We start from the raw sequence: 19998 nt of genomic DNA, 5'->3' as shown, positions 1-19998 counted from the left end.
TGTCTGGCCATCTGTCTGTTTATCTGTTCCTGCCACTTTCATTATTTTTATGTTAATTTGAGTTTTTTTTAAGTTCACAATTTGTCAAGCTTAAAATTTTAACTTACTATAAGAGCTGACCCCAGTCATTAAATTACAGTATTATTGCCCTCCACATTACCATCAACATTTATATATGTTACAGACAATGTAGACAATGTATGTGGTGCTAATCCTGGAATGATCAAACCAAATCCAGTGAACTGTGGACAATATTATAACTGTTCTGATCAAAGTAAATATGGCCACCACATGAAGGAGTGTACCTATCCAGACCTGTTTGATGCTACTGTAATGAAGTGTAGAAAGTTCTATAATGTACACTGTGAGCCAGGCAAACATGAACCAATGGCACCTTGTAAGTATTTTTTTTCTGAAAGTTCTATAATGTACTATATGAGCCAGGTAAACATGAACCAATGGCACCTTGTAAGTATTTATTTCTGAAAGTTCTATAATGTACTGTATGAGCCAGGTAAACATGAACCAATGGCACCTTGTAAGTATTTATTTCTGAAAGTTCTATAAGGTACTGTGTGAGCCAGGTAAACATGAACCAAAGTCACCTTGTAAGTATTTATTTCTGAAAGTTCTATAATGTACTGTATGAGCCAGGTAAACATGAACCAATGGCACCTTGTAAGTATTTATTTCTGAAAGTTCTATAAGGTACTGTGTGAGCCAGGCAAGCATGATAGTCAATTAAAACAAAGGTTTAGTGGTACTTCAAAGTTTTGGGGGTATGATGATGTATCCTTAATGCCTGATTTGACATTACCTCTAAAATTGTACTACTAAAATGGTGTATGTCTGCTTTTACATGCAAAACATGACTGTAACTTTTGTGTAGTTTTGATCAATTGTAAAATCATGAAGTGATAAAACAAGTTTAAATATAATTATTTTTACTTCAGGTGAATATGTGCAGAATGTTTGTCCAGCATCCAATGCAAGTTGTGTCTCTTGTTCTAATAGATTACCTTCATGTATTGGTCTCCCTGATGGAGCAAATCCATTTCCCAGTAGGATGTGGAAATCTGACTTCATTGAATGTGACAGAAACAGAACCATAAAGATAACTAAATGTACAAATGGATACTTCCATCCCAGGAAGATGATCTGTACAACAGAGGTTAAACCTGGTATGTAAACTAACTATATAAAGAGGTATACTAGTGGTCCACTGGTATGTACACTAACTATATAATGAGGTATACTAGTGGTCCACCGGTATGTACTCTTACTATATAATGAGATACACTAGTGGTCCACTGGTATGTACTCTTACTATATACTGAGGCACACTAGTGGTCCACTGGTGTGTACACTTACTGTATACTGAGGTACACTAGTGGTGCACCGGTATGTACACTTGCTGTATACTGAGGTACACTATTGGTGCACTGGTATATATACTTGCTGTATACCGAGGTACACTACTGGTATGTACTTTTACTATATACTGAGGTACACTGGTGGTCCACTGGTATGTACTCTTGCCGTATACTGAGGTACACTAGTGGTCCACTGGTATGTGCACGTACTCTATACTGAGGTACACTAGTGGTCCACTGGTATGCACACTTGCTATATACTGAGGTATACTAGTGGTCCACTGGTATGTGCACATACTCTATACTGAGGTACACTAGTGGTCCACTGGTATGTGCACGTACTCTATACTGAGGTACACTAGTGGTTCACTGGTATGTACACTTGCTATATACTTACATAAACTGTTTGTCCTTCATATATAATGGAGTGCTAATGACTATTGTAGAAGTCTATCATGGTAAAATTTCCTGTTATGTACCTGGAGTCTCTGACTTCTATTATTCTGTCATTGGATGTGTAATGTTATTTTCACTAACATTTTTCCACAATCTTCTATTAAACCTGCTATAGAGGATTGTCACTTAAATTGATCTCAAGCACTTTTGGAATCAAGCATAAACCTTGACAGCCATTAATGTTTAAATGATACTGATGTGAAGTCTCATATTTCTTTCATCTTCTTTCATATTCATTCTGAAAAATAAAAGACATTTTTTGTTTTTTTTTGTTTTGTTTGGTTTATGTCTTCCATTAGTTTGACTAATACCAACATCTTGTTTTTATTATTTTTTTTTGCTTTTTAACTGCTAATAAAAGTTATCTGCTGTTACTATACCCCATGCAAACTAAGTTTGTAGGGGTATATAGGAACCACCCTGTCTGTCCATCTGTCTGTCCACATTTCTTGTAAGCACAACTCCTCCTAAACCACTCAAGAGATTTTGATGAAATTTTATAGGGAGGTTGGGTATTATATGTAGATGTGCATGAAGTCCATTCTCTTAGTAAACTTGCTCACTGTTGTTATATTAATGTCCAAACACCTTAACAAATCAGACAAAAGGCAACGAGCTGTACCTACCTCAATAGAATACTCACTCAACCTACCTCAATAGAGTACTCACTCAACCTACCTCAATAGAGTTCTCACTCAGAGTACAAACACCTTAACAAATCAGACAAAAGGCAACGAGCTGTACCTACCTCAATAGAATACTCACTCAAACTACCTCAGTAGAGTACTCACTCAGAGTACAAACACCTTAACAAATCAGACAAAAGGCAACGAGCTGTACCTACCTCAATAGAATACTCACTCTAACTACCTCAATAGAGTACTCACTCAGAGTACAAACACCTTAACAAATCGGACAAATTTCAGGCTTCCTGGAGCCTTTGATTGTGTCTTTAATTCACTTACATTTATACTAAAGTTACTAATCGACTTAAAATATTTGTTATTTGAGTTTATGTCTATGAATGTTACAGTTGATGTACCTGACTACTGCGGAGCTAATCCTAGAGACATTCTACCAGATCCTGACAACTGTGGTAGATACTATAACTGTTCTATGTCAGCTGGCAGAACACGTTCTATGTCACCAATGAAGATCTCTACATACCACATGGAGTGTCGGTATCCTGACCTATTTGATCTCAATACCATGCAGTGCTCAGTGTTTGAAAGTGTCAGTTGTCCAAATAGGACTGAACCAAAAGCTCCATGTAAGTTTGTAGTTTTTAATACATGTTATTGCTGTATACAGTGGTTGCTTAGACAGGTTTACAGGTTTCTAAGAGGTCATTGCTGTATGCAGGTGATTGCAAAGAGGTTTCTAATAGGTTATTGCTGTATATAGGTGGTTTCTAAGTAGTTATTGCTGTATACAGGTGGTTACTAAGACAGGTTGTTGTTGTATACAGGTGGTTGCTAAGAGGTTATTGCTGTATACAGGTGGTTGTTAAGAGGTCATTGCTGTATACAGGTGGTTGGTTAGAGGTTATTGCTGTATACAGATGGTTTCTAAGAGGTTATTACTGTATACAGGTAGTTTCTAAGTAGTTATTGCTGTATACAGGAGGTTACTAAGACAGGTTGTTGTTGTATACAGTTGGTTATTAAGAGGTTATTGCTGTATACAGGTGGTTGTTAAGAGGTTATTGTTGTATACTGGTGGCTGCTTAGAGGTTATTGCTGTAAACAGGTGGTTTCTAAGAGGTTATTACTGTATACAGGTGGTTTCTAAGAAGTTATTGCTGTATACAAGTGGTTGTTAAGAGGTTATTGCTGTATACAGGTGGTTTCTAAGAAGTTGTTGCTGCATAAAGCTGGTTTTTAAGAAATTATTACTGTAAACAGGTGGTTGCTAAGATAGGTTATTGCTGTATACAGGTTTTGGCGAAGAGGTGGTTGCTAACACAGGTTATTGCCGTATTCAGGTGTTTTCTAAGAAGTTACTGTTGTATACAGTTGGTTGCTAAGACAGGCTATTGCTGTATGCAGGTGGTTGTTAATAGGTTATTGCTGTATACAGGTGGTTGGTTAGAGGTTATTGGTGTATACAGATGGTTTCTAAGAGGTTATTACTGTATACAGGTGGTTTCTAAGTAGTTATTGCTGTATACAGGTGGTTACTAAGACAGGTTGTTGTTGTATACAGTTGGTTATTAAGAAGTTATTGCTGTATACAGGTGGTTGTTAAGAGGTTATTGTTGTATACTGGTGGCTGCTTAGAGGTTATTGCTGTAAACAGGTGGTGTAAACAGGTGGTTTCTAAGATAGGTTATTGCCGTATACAGGTTTTGGTGAAGAGGTGGTTGCTAACACAGGTTATTGCCGTATTCAGGTGGCTTCTAAGAAGTTATTGTTGTATACAGGTGGTTTCTAAGAAGTTACTGTTGTATACAGGTGGTTTCTAAGAAGTTACTGTTGTATACAGTTGGTTGCTAAGACAGGCTATTGCTGTATGCAGGTGGTTGTTAATAGGTTATTGCTGTATACAGGTGGTTGCTAGGAAAAGGTTTGACTCTACTATTCTGGTTTAAAGTGTTATATTTTTCAGAATTGTGGTAGTTGTCTTCTTTACTTCAAGTTTCTATCCTCTTTTTGTGATGACATGGTGTTAAAGAAAGAAAATGTGATATTAAAACTTGATGTCTGTTTGTGGTTGTAGGTGAATATCAGCAGAACTTATGTACCCCTGGGGATATATCGTGCACTCAATGTCCAGACCGACTACCAAGCTGTGTAGGCCTTCCTGATGGGAAACGCCCAGTTCCTGTACAACTTTGGATGACAGAGTACATTGTCTGTTATAAGAACAGGACTGTTAATGTAACACAGTGTGCTAGAGATGAGTATTTTAACCCCAGACTGAATACATGTATGAAGAAAGTTCAACCAGGTAGGGTCATGTTCATAAATTTATGACACTTATTCTATTTACAAAGTCATTCAAATTTGCAATCTGTTATTCTGTATGTAGTTGTTACCTTTTAAAATGTTCCTAATACACAAATCCATGGTCAGGAAAATGTTTGATCTTAGTTGTTAAAGTGCTTAATTACTATCAAATTGAAGAAAATAACTTTAGGTTTAAAAGTGATAAAGAAAACATGTTCATGGAAATACATGCACTGCATAGTATGGTCATATGGAAATGTGATCCAAAGAAATCATTGATTTAAATATTTATAAGTACCCCACATACAAAATGCATGAAGCAATACAGTTATTGATGGATACAATAACTTTAACTTAATATTATTCCAAAACTTGTAATCACAATTCCTCCTTTCAAAGTATTTTATTTCAAACTTGATATAATGGTTAAGTATCTTATGAAACTGTTGGATTCTATAAAAAAGGAAATAATCACTAAAAGATACACCTGCTAGCAACACAAAGGTGTTGTATGTTGTAAGCAGAGGTATCCCTAGCAACACAAAGGTGCTGTATGTTGTAAGCAGGGGTATCCCTAGCAACACAAAGGTGTTGTATGTTGTAAGCAGGGGTATAACTAGCAACACAAAGGTGCTGTATGTTGTAAGCAGGGGTATCACTAGCAACACAAAGGTGCTGTATGTTGTAAGCAGGGGTATCCCTAGCAAGACAGAGGTGTTGTATGTAGTAAGCAGGGATCTAGGTTTTGTTGTTATTTCTAGTTGATGTATATCACTAACATTTTTTATTGTTATTTCTAGTTGATGTACAAGAGTACTGTAAAGTCCACAGAACAGCATTGATTCCTGACCCAGATAACTGTGCCAAATATTACAATTGTTCTAATGCACAACATCAAGAATGTAAATATCCTGACCTTTATAACCCCACATTAAGATTATGTGACAAGTTTACTACTGTGTCATGTGACTCCAGAAAGGAACCTCAAGCTCCATGTAAGTAACATTTTTTTGTTTTTGGGCACATTAGATATTTTGTAGATGAAGTCCTTAGTTAAACCTGTAATGATAGAAAAAAAAATTTAGTTGTATGTTATTATGTTCATTGCACATCACAATGAATTTAATACTCCATTCACTTCTTTAATGTAATACTGACAAGGAATATCAATACTGACAAGGAATGTCAATACTGACAAGGAATATCAATACTGCCATGGAATGTCAATACTGACAAGGAATATCAACACTGACTAGAAATATCAATAATGTATCTCTCCCCTTTTCCATTTAACAATCTTTTACCAAAATCAAAATGTGAGGAATTGTTTAAATGCACTTTTAATCAGTATTATTTCATTGAATTTTTTTTTGCACATAATATGACAAAATTGTTAACTTATACATTAATCAAACAAAGTAGCTACCAGTATCCATTGGTTTTCTATCCTGAATTACATGTCAGAGGCGTAAATGCCGTGACCTATATTATTTTCTCACTTAATCAGGTGAATATACCCAGAACCAATGTCAAACATCTGATCCTAAATGTCAGCCATGTCCAGGTAGGCTGCCATCTTGTGTTGGGCAGCAAGATGGTAATCAGGCAATTGTGACCAAGTTATGGAAGGCAGATTACATACAGTGTTATAAGAACAGGACGATAAGTGTGAAACAGTGCAGTGTCGGATACTTCCATCCAGTAAAGCTTATCTGTACAAAGGAAGTAGCCCCTGGTAAATTTTTGCCTTAAATCAAGTACTGTAAACCCACTTAGTCAGCCATTTTTTTTTGCTAATTTTATGTATTCATATGAAAAACTATAAATATATTGCCACAAATAAGTTTTGTAATGGAAAACATCTTTGAGAAAGTGCTAGACGTAGCTGTAAAATTGGATTGACATCATACATCATGAAAATAGTTATCCCTAAAAATGAATTGGTTTATAGTTTGTCAGACAGTAGACATATAAAATTGTACATGTAATTGAGAAAAGTAAAGACTAACTGAATCCTACCAGGAAAGAGCTTACAATATTGTGTATGATTGAAATGATTCTCTCTAAAACACATTTGTTTTTTGTGTATAGAAGTTTTGATATTGCTTGGTAGAATGGTATAATTTTGATATTTTTTATAGGCTGTATACAATCATTTTTTTTATGCTCATCTTTTTAATTGTTTGTTTGTGTTTTGTTTTCAGTTGATGTGAAGGAGTACTGTAAAACCAATCCATCAGATATCTTACCTGACCCAAACAATTGTGCTCATTATTACAACTGTACACAGGTCAACCTGCCTAGTATGGGCAGTGTTACAAGGTCCAACCTGCCTAATGTAGCCAGAAGTACAGAATGTACTTACCCAGATCTGTACTCCACTGTTACAAAGAGATGTGAGGTGTTTACAGGAGTCAAGTGTGAAAAACGTCCAGAACCACAGGCTCCATGTGAGTTATATACTGTCAAAAAAGTTAGAATTTCACGGATTTTTTTAATAAAGAAAATGATTGAGTGTTGATTAATTTTTGTGGTTTTTACCTGTAAATTGAGAAAATATTATATAAAAAGTTATGATTAGGTTTTCATTAGAGTTTTATTTCTTTGATGATATAGGAGTCTTTTTTATTTCAACCATGACTGGGTTTAAAAGGGAGAAGCTAATAAAAATAACAGATATGGTTCCTCACTGACTTGCATTTAAAAAAAAAAATCTTAACCATATTTATAGACATACTTGGAAAATAGTGCAATACATGTAATGTGCTTTTATCTGTATATAAATCTATAATTTGTAAGGTAGAATACAATGATTTTCAATTGCTTGAAGGTGAATATGATGTGAATGCTTGCAATGGGTCATCCTGTAAACCTTGCCCTGACAGATTACCAAGCTGCATTGGTCTACCTGATGGTAATCATGCCTTCCCTACCCACCAATGGAAAGCTGACTACATCACATGTTACAAGAACAGAACAACACATATCAGGAAATGTACAACAGGATACTTCCATCCACAGAGACACGTCTGCATGGTGGATGTACCATCAGGTTAGTAAATCTCCTCTCTAGTGAGAATGAGAACAGGATACTTCCATCCACAGACACGTCTGCATGGTGGATGTACCATCACGTTAGTAAATCTCCTCTCTAGTGAGAATGAGAACATCATACTTCCATCCACAGAGACATGTCTGCATGGTGGATGTACCATCAGGTTAGTAAATCTCCTCTCTAGTGAGAATGAGAACAGGATACTTCCATCCACAGAGACACGTCTGCATGGTGGATGTACCATCAGGTTAGTAAATCTCCTGTGAGAATGAAATAATTATAAATGAGGCAATACATGGACTGGCAACCTTTCTTTTTTCATAAAACAATGAGAGTTTTTTTTCTCTTGCAAAGTATTTTTTTACTTTCAGACTGCTTGCATTCTTTTACAGAATTACTCCTACCTCCATACTTTTATGAAACTTGGTAAACACATATATTAACACTGAGCTCAATAGGAAGCATTTATTGCTAAAATTTGATTAAAAATTAAGATAAACCTCTATTTATAGTTGATGTACCGCCCTATTGCCAAGCAAACCCTATAGATGTAATTCCTGACCCAGTCAACTGTGGTCGGTATTACAACTGTTCTGATCCCACCCACCAGTACCAGATGGAGTGTACTTACCCTGATCTATACTCCACCATTACACAGAGATGTGAGAGGTTTCAGATGGTTGGTTGTAGAAACAGACTAGAACCACAGGCTCCTTGTAAGTATTACCAAACCAAGAGTCCATTGTGTATCATATATTTTTTAGGTCATTGTTTAAATAGTTTACTCTGTACTGATTAGCTTTAACTCTTATACTGAGGGCTAAAACTCCTTGATGATGATTGTCATGTCAATTGTGGCTTCATATTTAATGGGAAGAAATGCTGGTAACCATAGGAGATTTGATGAGATTGATTTCACAGACTGTGGTTGAGCAGAACCACATTGTAGATTTAAGTTTAGAGTATAACCATACTTTGGGTATGTTAGCATACTCAATGTTCTTTCCTTTTCATATGTGTGCTATGTTCATGTTGAAATTATTTTAAATAGACAAAAAAGTATGTTATTTTTATTAGCATCACAATTTAAGGAGTAAATGATGAAAAACCACTGATGATGCCACTATCACATCGTCCACTTACAGTATTTCAATGAAGTGATAGATAAAAACTTCACAAAACTTCCAATTAGAAAACAGATAAATTGTGAACTTGAATACTCCTGTAGCTACATTGTCAATAAGTCAATCTATCCTTTTATTGTTGATGGATTTCACATGTTACACTCATATTGCAAATTCCAAATGAAAAATTTTGAGTCATGATGTAATTTTTCAGGTGAATACAATCAGAACCTTTGTCCTGCTAATGATCCTACCTGTCAACCTTGTCAGTCTAGATTGCCATCCTGTGTTGGTGTCCCTGATGGCGATCGTCCCTTCCCTGTCCATCTGTGGACAGATCTATATATTACCTGTCTAACAAATAGAACTATAGCTGTCAGACATTGTCCGTCTGGGTCAGTGTTTGATCCAACAAGGCTTCAGTGTGTTAACAGGATTGAACAAGGTATGTATTGATCTTTATAGCCACTTCTGTACTCAAGTTTTTGGGTTTGCTTGTGAAGTATACAGTTTTTTAATGGTATAGAACCAGGTACATTAAGGCCCTTTGTTGCCTCTTCTCTGTATAAGGAACATCTTATTATACCTCTGTGTGTAGATAGGAGTTACTATGTATGTCTGGTTGTCTGTTTACTTATCTGGATAGTGAAACTTCGCCATAACCTGTCAATTGATTTTGATGACATTTGATATGAATGTTCAGTATCACAGGAATGTGCAAAATGAAAATAAGTATTGATAAGATGCTTTGAGTGAGATAACTTATGGATTGTACAAGCAGGGTGTATCACACAATAAACTCACTCTTTGAAATTGTACTTTCTAAAAATAGATGGCAAGAAATAGTACAGAAAGGGCTTTTTTAAACTTTTCTCTAAAACTGTAAAATTTTCTTTCAAAGGTTGATCAGGTCTATAGGCAGGAGGGTGATGTAATGTGTATTATAGCTGCAGTACCTCTTATGGTCTTCATGTTACTTTTTTTTTGGTATTGCAATACGAAGAAGAAACTATGGTTGTACTTCTATAGTACATGTTAAACCTGTGGTTGTACAGCTGTAGTACATGTTAAACTTATGGTTGTACTTCTATAGTACATGTTAAACCTATTGTTGTACAGCTGTATTACATGTTAAACCTATAGTTGTACAGCTATAGTACATGTTAAGCCTATGGTTGTACAGCTGTTGTACATGTTAACCTTATGGTTGTTCAGCTATAGTACATGTTAAACCTATGGTTGTTCAGCTGTAGTAAATGTTAAACCTATGGTTGTACAGATGTATTACATGTTAAGTCTATGGTTGTACAGCTATAGTACATGTTAAGCCTATGGTTGTACAGCTGTTGTACATGTTAACCTTATGGTTGTTCAGCTATAGTACATGTTAAACCTATGGTTGTTCAGCTGTAGTAAATGTTAAACCTATGGTTGTACAGATGTATTACATGTTAAGTCTATGGTTGTACAGCTATAGTACATGTTAAGCCTATGGTTGTACAGCTGTTGTACATGTTAACCTTATGGTTGTTCAGCTATAGTACATGTTAAACCTATGGTTGTTCAGCTATAGTAAATGATATTTTTTTCATTAAAGCTAAATAAAAAAATATACATAAGGACAATAAGCATTATTGTTCAGCAGCTATGGGTACTACACAAAATACTATTGGAGGTTTTTACACAAAAAAAGAGAAAAAAAAAAAAGAAATTAACCTGTAAATAAGTGCTTCTTCTAAAAAGTCATGCTTTTAATATTTAAGTAATATGGGGAAGGTATGTTCAAACTGCATTTGCATTTGATTATTGACATTTGTATTAGAATGCTCCTTTAAGAATGATATGGTTGTAAAAAAAATATAATTTGGTGATTACTACAGGAAATCTGCATAGCTATTGTCAAGCAAACCCAACATCAAAGAAACGACACCCAACTAACTGTGCCAAGTATATAGACTGCTCCACTAGAGCCTCACCATATGGAGATTACATCAAGGAATGTAAATACCCAGATTTGTTCTCCAGAGTGACTCTGAAGTGTGAAAGTTTCACTACTGTTAACTGTATACCTTTACAAGAACCCCTGGCTCCATGTAAGTAGAGTTTTGTGAATTCCTTTACAGGAACCTCTGGCTCCATGTAAGTAGAGTTTTGTGAATTCCTTTACAGGAACCTCTGGCTACATGTAAGTAGGTTTTTGTGAATTTTTTTTCTTTCATCTCTTATACAGTTGAAATCTTGTCTCTTTCTATTTTTGTACACATTAAAAATTGCTACTTATGAAGCTTTTTTTCAGGTCACCGTTTTCTGAACCATAGAAAATGAATTGACCCGTATCTGTTTCATAGTAGTTAAGTTGTTTGATGCTTCTTTCCACATTGTTTCTATTATATGATGAACTAAGGTCTTTATAGGTTTTTGAATACACACATTTCATGTTTATTTTTATGCCTGTAGGTGAATATGAGCAGAACCTGTGTAAACCTGGTGACACAAAGTGCATCCCCTGTTCATCTCGCCTACCAAGCTGTGTAGGGTTACCAGATGGTGTAAACTACTTTCCGGGGAAACTGTGGACAGATTCATTCATCAGATGTTACAGGAATAGAACAGTGTCAGTTGAGAAATGTTCTGAGGGATACTTCCACCCCAGGAAACATCTGTGTGTTAAAACTGTTGACAGAGGTGGGTATACTGGTTACATTGGAATCATATATAGAAATAGCACATTGTCTTTGTCATTAAAATTTATTTTGTGTATGATAAGGATTTTAATTGCTGCCTGGGACACCAACTTCCACTGCAGAATGTGTCATATTCAGCATGGCAATATAGTGCAACATCATGTTCATTTTATCCTTAACAAAATTTCAGGGAAGTGTTGGTTTATCCATTAACTTGTATCTAAAACAAAAAAACTCTACTTTATATATGTATTTACTTATTTTCTAATAGGAAGCTGTGAAATGGAAATGTTTTTGTTTTTATATTTTCAGTTGACATTCCTGATTATTGCCAATCCCATCAGGATGAGATTTTACCTGACCCTGCCAATTGTGGACACTATTTTAATTGTAGTTACCTGTCATCACACAGATCATTAGAGGTATCAGAGTGTAAATACCCAGATCTGTTCTCTCTGACCTCCAAGAGGTGTGAAGCATTCTCTACTGTTCAGTGTCATAGCAGATATGAACCAAAGGCTCCTTGTAAGTTTCATGCTTATTCCAGAATTATGCACTTCATGTTGTACTAAAAAGTTGATGAAAATTGACATGTTTGACATTTTTATGGTTCTACAAAATGAGTATTTAAGAGGATAGTGGTTGTCTTGGTTTGGGAAACAAAAATGTGTTAATTGTGTGTATTTTTGATAACAATGCATAAACATTCTCCATAATGCAACTCAAAGGTTACTTTAATTGATTTGTTTACAGTGTTTATATTTTTGATATTATACTAATCTGTCAAGATGATTCAAAATTAAAATTTAAATTTGGCTGTTTAATATTTCGTATGATGTTATAAAAACAAAAACATACATCGTAAAGTATCAACCCTTGGCGACTTCTGTTCATAGACCAGGTCACAAAGAGGATTCTATCAATATGGTATCAGAGCTTCTGATTAAGCTGATCAGAATATTGACTTGCACCCTAAACAAATCCAAAATGATATATCATTGTACTCATATACATCAAATTACATACTTCTTTGATATAATTATTATTTTATTTTTTTTGATGAATCATATATGTCTGTATTGTAATTGTGTCTATCATGGACACTTAATTTGGATCTAATGAATTTGAACTTTGAACTGTATAAAGTGATTTAAATGGGTACATTGTGATTTTTTGTCCACTGCAAAAACACCACCAAAAAATGAGTACAAGCTGCAAAAATACCAGGGGTGCTTTCCATTATACGGTTTGTTCCACATGAACCACAGATTTGTGTTCCATTTTTGGTTCATACTCAGTGGTTCATCTCATGTACCAAAGTAACCAGAAATAGAATTAGTGGAACTTGTTTGTACCTTGTAATATAAAACAAGCTGGCTTGACAGTATCTTGTAATATAACACAAGCTGGCTTGACAGTATCTTGTAATATAACACAAGCTGGCTTGACAGTATCTTGTAATATAACACAAGCTGGCTTGACAGTATCTTTTATGGTTCTAATTTTACTTCATATGTATAAATATTAGTTTATATAGTAGAAATGTGTTGGTCTTTCACTGATTGTTACTATTTTTAAAAATGTTTATAGGTGAATATGTGAAGAACTTGTGTATGCCAACAGATCCAGCATGTGTTCCCTGCCCAGGGAGACTACCTAGTTGTCGAGGTCTCTCTGATGGACTCCATGCTTTCCCCAGCCATCTCTGGATGGAGGACTTTATCAGATGTGATAGAAACAGAACAATAGAAGTTAGCAAGTGTCAGACTGGATACTTCAACCCTACAACAAGGATATGTACCACACAACATGGACCTAGTAGGACTTTTATGTTTTAATGTAAAATGATGAACAATTGTTATTTGATTAACACAATGATTATTATTTGGAAATTGAGGTAGCATAAAGGCACACTGATTGATTGTATAACACTATTTAATTTATTGAAAAGCTTTTTCAGACACTATAAATTAGTCTCAGTTTTTATTATTCATTTCATCATAATACAATTAAGTTCATCTTTTACTTATTTACTTTATAGACACAATACCAGAATATTGTAAAGCACATCCAACCGCTATCCTTGCCAAGGGAGATAACTGTGTACAATACTATAACTGTTCTGTTGGGCTGACTAGATATGGGAGGAATGTAATGGAATGTCCATATCCTGACATGTTCTCCACTGTAACCAATCAGTGTGAGAAATTTACATCTGTCAGCTGTAAACACAGACCAGAACATCAGTCACCATGTAAGTAAAAAGAAACATTGTCTTAAAAACAAATTGTGTATGATCAGTTTAAATGAATAAAACTTTGTCCTGACAAAATAATTCCTACAATTTTCAACAGAAAAAAATTCTTTCAAGCCTTCATATGGAATTCTTATGAACTTATCATTCATGACAATCTTGTGAAATGAACTTCTTAAGAAAATCACCTGAATTTCATGTTTTACTGTGAAGTTTTGTATTTCTTTATTATTGTGCTTGTATGGGTTTGATATGATTGCAAATAAATAATAACTATTTCATTGCAGGATTTTCACTTTAAAGTATCATATGAGGATCAGAACATGATAATTGTTGTTTTCATAGTGATATAAAAACCTTTGATAGTTAGAACCATTATTTTTAACATTAACTACATGTAAATGTATTATCTTTATTTCAACAGTAAATTACATTAATTTTATGCTTTGGTGTTATCTATTTACAGGTGAATATATACAGAACATTTGTTACAATGATCCTACTTGTGAACCTTGCCAAGATCGCCTGTCTAGCTGTGTAGGCAAACAGGATGGGCAGCAGGTCTTTACTGGAAAGTTATGGACAGATATGTATGTACTGTGCCAACAGAACAGGACTGTATCTGTTCAGCATTGCTCTAAATCAGAGGTGTTTGATCCCCACACCAGGCAGTGCATTAGTACTAGGAACATCAGTTAGTATTTTACTCTGTCTCAGGAACATGTGGTTATATTTGTAAGATATCATTTCTTTATAAGGATTGTTTTTTGACCAATATCTGTGATATAACCAACTTAGAGGAAAGGTTATGTTTATGAACCAAAAAAGCATTTTTGTTAACAATTGTAAATTGTCTCGGAGTTGGTTATGAAATCATAGCTTGCTCAGAAATTAAATACAATCCTTATAATGGATTCCAGTCCAAGTACAGAGTTAATTCTTAATCAAAGCTTTATTTAGTATGCGATTATTTAATGTACCAAAGACCAGTTGAAGAACATGCCATCACAGTACCAATCCAGATTATACAAAATAATCTGAATTGCCCAAAAACAACAAACCAATCAGAAAGATTGTTACAAATCTGATTGAAATTGTAATATATCTAAAGTTATAACTTCAAATCAAGACCATAAATGTTGAGTGCATGTAAAATGATGTTTTGTTTTCTGCCAGGTATTTCTTAGTACACTTATTTTTAGCTCACCTGGCCAAAGGCCAAGTGAGCTATTGCCATCACTTGGTGTCCGTTGTAGTCGTTGTCATCGTCTGTCGTCTGTTATCATTGTTGTTAATTTTTCAAAACCTTCTCCTCTGAAACTATGTGACCAATTTGAACCAAACTTGGTATGAATGTTCCTATGGGTATCCTGCATAGAACTGATTTGGGGATTTATGGTCTGTTGAAAAACATGGACACCATTACTAAAAATAGAATGTAGGGGTCAGACAGTAGTTTTTTTCATATATCTCCAAAACCGTTAGGTTTATCCAAATTCTGACGGGGTTAAAGTGGTCAGCATGATGAGATCTATCTGTGGTCAAATTTTCATTTTAATCTATTAAGCCATGTTGGAGTTATTGCCCTTTTTCAAAGTTTTTTGTTATTTTTAATGTTATTTCTTTCAAAAATCTTCTCCACTTACACTATTTTACCAATTAAAACAAAACTCGGTATAAGTGTTTCTTGGGGTATCCTGCATAGAATTCAAGTGGGTTTTTTTGATCCGTCGAAAAACATGGCCACTGTTACTAAAAATAGAACATAGGGTTCAGACAGTAGTTTTTCGCATATATCTCAAAACTGTTAGATTTAGCCAAATTCTTTCAATAGCTGAAATTATCCTTATTTTTAGGACTACAAAAGTCTTCAGGCATAAAATTTGTCAGATGCTTTCTTATAAGAGTTATTGCCGTTGACAGGGGAAAATGACTGTTTTTTATTTTCCTACAGTATTCAGCCAATGTCTTGAAAACTATGATAGATTTAGACTTTCATTTACTGAAACCATCCTTATGATAAATCCTATCAAAGGTTTCTTGAGTCCAAATTGTTGGACAATTTCTTGTCTAATTTATTGCCCTTGAAAGGCAAAATTCAACCACATGAGTGATTCAGGCTCCTGGGAGCCTCTTTTTGTTTTTTAGAGTATCCTTAATGAAATGACAAATTTTTGTCGCTGAAAAAACATGGCTGCCCTTTTTAAAAATAGAACAATGGGGTCAGACAGCAGATTTTTGTATACATCTCCAAATCTGTTACGTTTAGCCAATAGCTTTCAGTTGCTGAAATGATCCTTATTATAAGGCTTACAAATGTGTCCAATGAATCAAATGGAGTCAAAATTGCCTGACAACTCCATGTTAGAGTTATTGCCCTTAAAAGGCAAAAATTTAACCAGGTGAGTGATTCAGGCTCATGGGAGCCTCTTGTTTTACCAATGAATTCCATAAATTTGATTTTGATTATAATTTTGAATGCTTTTGAAATTGTGATGAACTATTTGAACTCTTGGAAATGGTTTATCTCTCTAAAATAATACCCCAAAAACTTTGCTTTCCAGATTAAGAATTAATATGATGAAGGTGAAACCTTTTAAACGCTCCCGAAGAAACATTAATTAAAAACAACTTTGATAATTTTGATAATTTTTATACTTATAACCTTCAAGTATGGCAAATTTTGTAATGATATATATTTGTTCTAAAGCATTATACTGATTGTCATGGTCTGATATGTCTATCCGGCGAAATGTCCGGCATTCAAAAGGAATTATTGGTTGTCATGGTCCGAAATGTCTTTGGGTCAAATTGTCAGACACTGGTTAACATTATGGTTCTTATATTTGCGAAACGTCTTATAAGATTTCTTTTGTTGCATTTAGTTTTATCAAATTGATTTGTTTCAATTCTTTCTATACAATTATTTTCGTTTTGTTTTGATTCGTTTTCGTTTTGCAATTTTTATGACCCGAGAATTATGGGAAATATTGATTATGTAATTTTCGTAAACATCTGGGCGCTATACTGCAGACTATAAGGCTAACCCTGTATTGGAAAATATATGATTCGATTTGTATTTAATTATCGAAACTAGCAAATATTTTCCGAGCCATTATGCTGTTTTCCAGCTCCTGCAGGTGCAAACCGGATATTGATGCTTTTTCTTGCCATAAGTATACAGAACCAAGTTGATAGTACAACCATAAAAAGAGTGGATAATTATTTCAGTGTATTCAAATGCCTTCTATAAAAAAATGCTGAGGAAAAAGAACTTAATCTAAAAATACATGAAATTGAATCATTTAATTTTGGAACTCATTAATTACAGATCACATCGATGAGTTCTGCTTGGCTAACCCTACAGTAGTACAGGAGTATCCTGATAACTGTGCAATGTATGTCAACTGTTCTAACACAGGACACTACTTAGTAGAGTGTCAGTATCCTAACCTGTATGATCCTGGTACTAGGTCTTGTCAGTCATATAAATCTGTCGCATGTGGAAACAGACCAGAGCCACAGAAACCATGTAAGTACTACACTGCAGGATAGGTAAATCTTTCACATGTGGGAACAGACCACAACCACAGAAACCATGTAAGTACTTCACCGCTGGATATGTAAATCTGTCCCAGTGGGAACAGACGAGAGCCACAGAAACCATGCAATTACTTCACTGCAGGTGAAGTACTACACTGCAAGATTGATAAATCTGTCACACTTGGGAATGGACCAGAGCCACAGAAACCATGTAAATACTACACTGCATGGTTGGTACTTGTTCTTATTTCTGTGTGGATTCAATTATCTCCACAAGGTTTCTACATACCTGTGTAATAGATATATTGACTTTTAAAGTACATCATATCATTGTAATGTTGACTTAAATATATTTTAGCTAATTTTAAACAAATGTATAGGACCTTTATAATTAGCAAGACAGTCATTATATTCTTTTTATTTAATGACAACAATTTGACTTCTATATGTTATTAGTTAATAAAAACTCAATTTTCACCTTTTATTGTTGTAATTGACAGGTGATTATAAACAGAACCTCTGTACGCCAGGTGATATTAACTGTCAGCCATGTGAAGGAAGACTCCCTAGTTGTCAGGGATATGGAGATAAGACTTTACCACACCCCTACAAACTGTGGGGGACAGAGTACCTTGTATGTGATCAGAACAGGACAATTGGTATCAACCTATGTAGTCAGGGGTACTTCAATCCTAGGACTCTTACATGTACCATCAATGTTCCTTTAGGTAAGGTAATAGTGTAGTCAGGGGTATTTCAATCCTAGGAATCTTACATGTACCATCAATGTTCCTTTAGGTAAGGTAATAGTGTAGTCAGGGGTGCTTCAATCCTGGGACTCTTACATGTACCATCAATGTTCCTTTAGGTAAGGTAATAGTGCTTTCTGAAAAAAAGGGGCAGTAATGATTCAACATTCATACTGTATGTGTGATTCTATTTAGTCAAGGGTACATAAGTCCAAGGACTTTTGACATGTACTGTCAATGCATCTATAGATCAGTCAATAATCTAATGCTTTATAGAAAAAAAGGGGCTTGATTTAACTTTGTGTACTTAGTCTTTTGAATTTGATCAAGAAGTTGGGGTGTAAAATATCAATTTGATCTAGGAATATCATTTACTTTTTAGATATGATGTTAGAAAATATGAATAAGATAAATAACATTAAATTTTCTTTACAGTTGATGTGGTTGACTATTGTAAAGTTCACCAAAATGACATCTTACCAGACCCTGATAACTGTGCTCATTACTATAAATGTAGCAGTCAGGGTTCAAAGGTCATGGGTCAATCTGAGGAGTGCACATATCCTGACCTTTACTCAACATCTACCAAGTCATGCGAGTCTTTCACAACTGTAAACTGTGACAGCAGGAAGGAACCTCAAGCTCCCTGTAAATTATCTTTAGTAATATTTGTGAATTAAATCTGTGTCATTTTGCCCCAACAAATAACTGCCCATATAAATGAAATCACATTAGAATAAGTCTACTTAATCATAATAACATTTATAAAGTTGATAAATGAACTGCTCCTTTAAACTTCTTATCCCAAATTAGTCTTTGATGACATAATTAAATATTGGTCTGACTTTTAACATGTTCAGTTGTTATGTCATGAAATTCATGTGACAAAAGTTTGTTTTACCTCACCTAGCATAATATTTTCGACCCATAATATATCAGGTCCTTGATTTTTATTTTACTACTTACTGGACTTATCTAACCTTGATCCTCCTCTGGAAGCATATAAGATTAGAGTAATGTGTAAAGATATATCTAAGAACTAGTGAAGTTTATAATTACATTTATCTCAAAGTGTCATGGATTACAATCATCTTTTTTTCCTATATTCAGGTGATTACCAGAACAATATCTGCAGTAGAAATGACCTGACCAGTACTCCATGTCCTGAAAGGCTTCCCAGCTGTGAAGGAAATCAAGACGGAGCTAATGCATTCCCAGGAAAACTTTGGTCACACGATTATATCACATGTCTTAGAAACAGAACTATCAGAGTGACTTCTTGTCCTCAAGGTCAATTTTTCAACCCTGACACCAGACAGTGCACCAATCAAATCTCTACAAGTATGTTATCTTATATTGATGTTGCAATCTCATGGGTAAACTTACAGTTTTTCTAATCTGATTCTGTAGAATTCTGTGAATAAGTTTGAAATATAAAATACCAAATTTGAATTTGTTAAGACAAATTTTTAAAGTTCTATTTAAACACACATAGTGATAGATAGACTGTCCAAAATCTGTTCAACACCGAGTAATACCTCATTGATACTATTATGTCTGTATTTTAATGTACTACTAAAATAGATTATTTTATGAAAAAAAAAGTGAACTTAGGTCATAATGAAGTGGAAAAGACTATGAGCTTACCAAGAACTACATATTTGATTAAATAAAAAAGTGGAAAAAAAATAAGGTAATCTTAACAGATAAAGGAAGTAAATAATTGTTTAACCCCTTGCAAACACAATTTTGAGGGTTTATAGGTTTCAGTCTGTCTATCAGTCTGTCTGATAAAAAACTGTCCTCATAACT

At 34.5% G+C, this 19998-nt stretch overlaps 1 protein-coding gene across 1 annotated transcript in view; it reads left to right on the top strand.

Moving 5' to 3' along the window:
- LOC148615576 (uncharacterized) overlaps nt 1–19998 on the top strand; it is an 84799-nt gene that overhangs the window by 25720 nt on the left and 39081 nt on the right. The window contains exons 24-43 of the mRNA XM_088581946.1: nt 185–397; nt 954–1181; nt 2863–3099; nt 4548–4778; nt 5578–5772; nt 6285–6512; nt 6982–7227; nt 7608–7829; nt 8345–8548; nt 9171–9401; nt 10837–11049; nt 11414–11641; nt 11953–12165; nt 13231–13458; nt 13682–13894; nt 14361–14588; nt 17226–17426; nt 17938–18165; nt 18622–18834; nt 19297–19527. Of these exons, the coding sequence (XP_088438072.1) occupies nt 185–397; nt 954–1181; nt 2863–3099; nt 4548–4778; nt 5578–5772; nt 6285–6512; nt 6982–7227; nt 7608–7829; nt 8345–8548; nt 9171–9401; nt 10837–11049; nt 11414–11641; nt 11953–12165; nt 13231–13458; nt 13682–13894; nt 14361–14588; nt 17226–17426; nt 17938–18165; nt 18622–18834; nt 19297–19527 (4431 nt within the window). The remainder of the gene's footprint in view (nt 1–184; nt 398–953; nt 1182–2862; nt 3100–4547; nt 4779–5577; nt 5773–6284; nt 6513–6981; nt 7228–7607; nt 7830–8344; nt 8549–9170; nt 9402–10836; nt 11050–11413; nt 11642–11952; nt 12166–13230; nt 13459–13681; nt 13895–14360; nt 14589–17225; nt 17427–17937; nt 18166–18621; nt 18835–19296; nt 19528–19998) is intronic.

Source organism: Perna viridis, chromosome 5 (assembly GCF_037379345.1).
Source record: "Perna viridis isolate PV_CMFRI_1.1 ecotype Kerala chromosome 5, ASM3737934v1, whole genome shotgun sequence".
Taxonomy (NCBI): domain Eukaryota; kingdom Metazoa; phylum Mollusca; class Bivalvia; order Mytilida; family Mytilidae; genus Perna; species Perna viridis.
The sequence above is the reverse complement of the archived record's forward strand: the minus strand, read 5'-3'. Positions and strand labels throughout refer to the sequence as shown.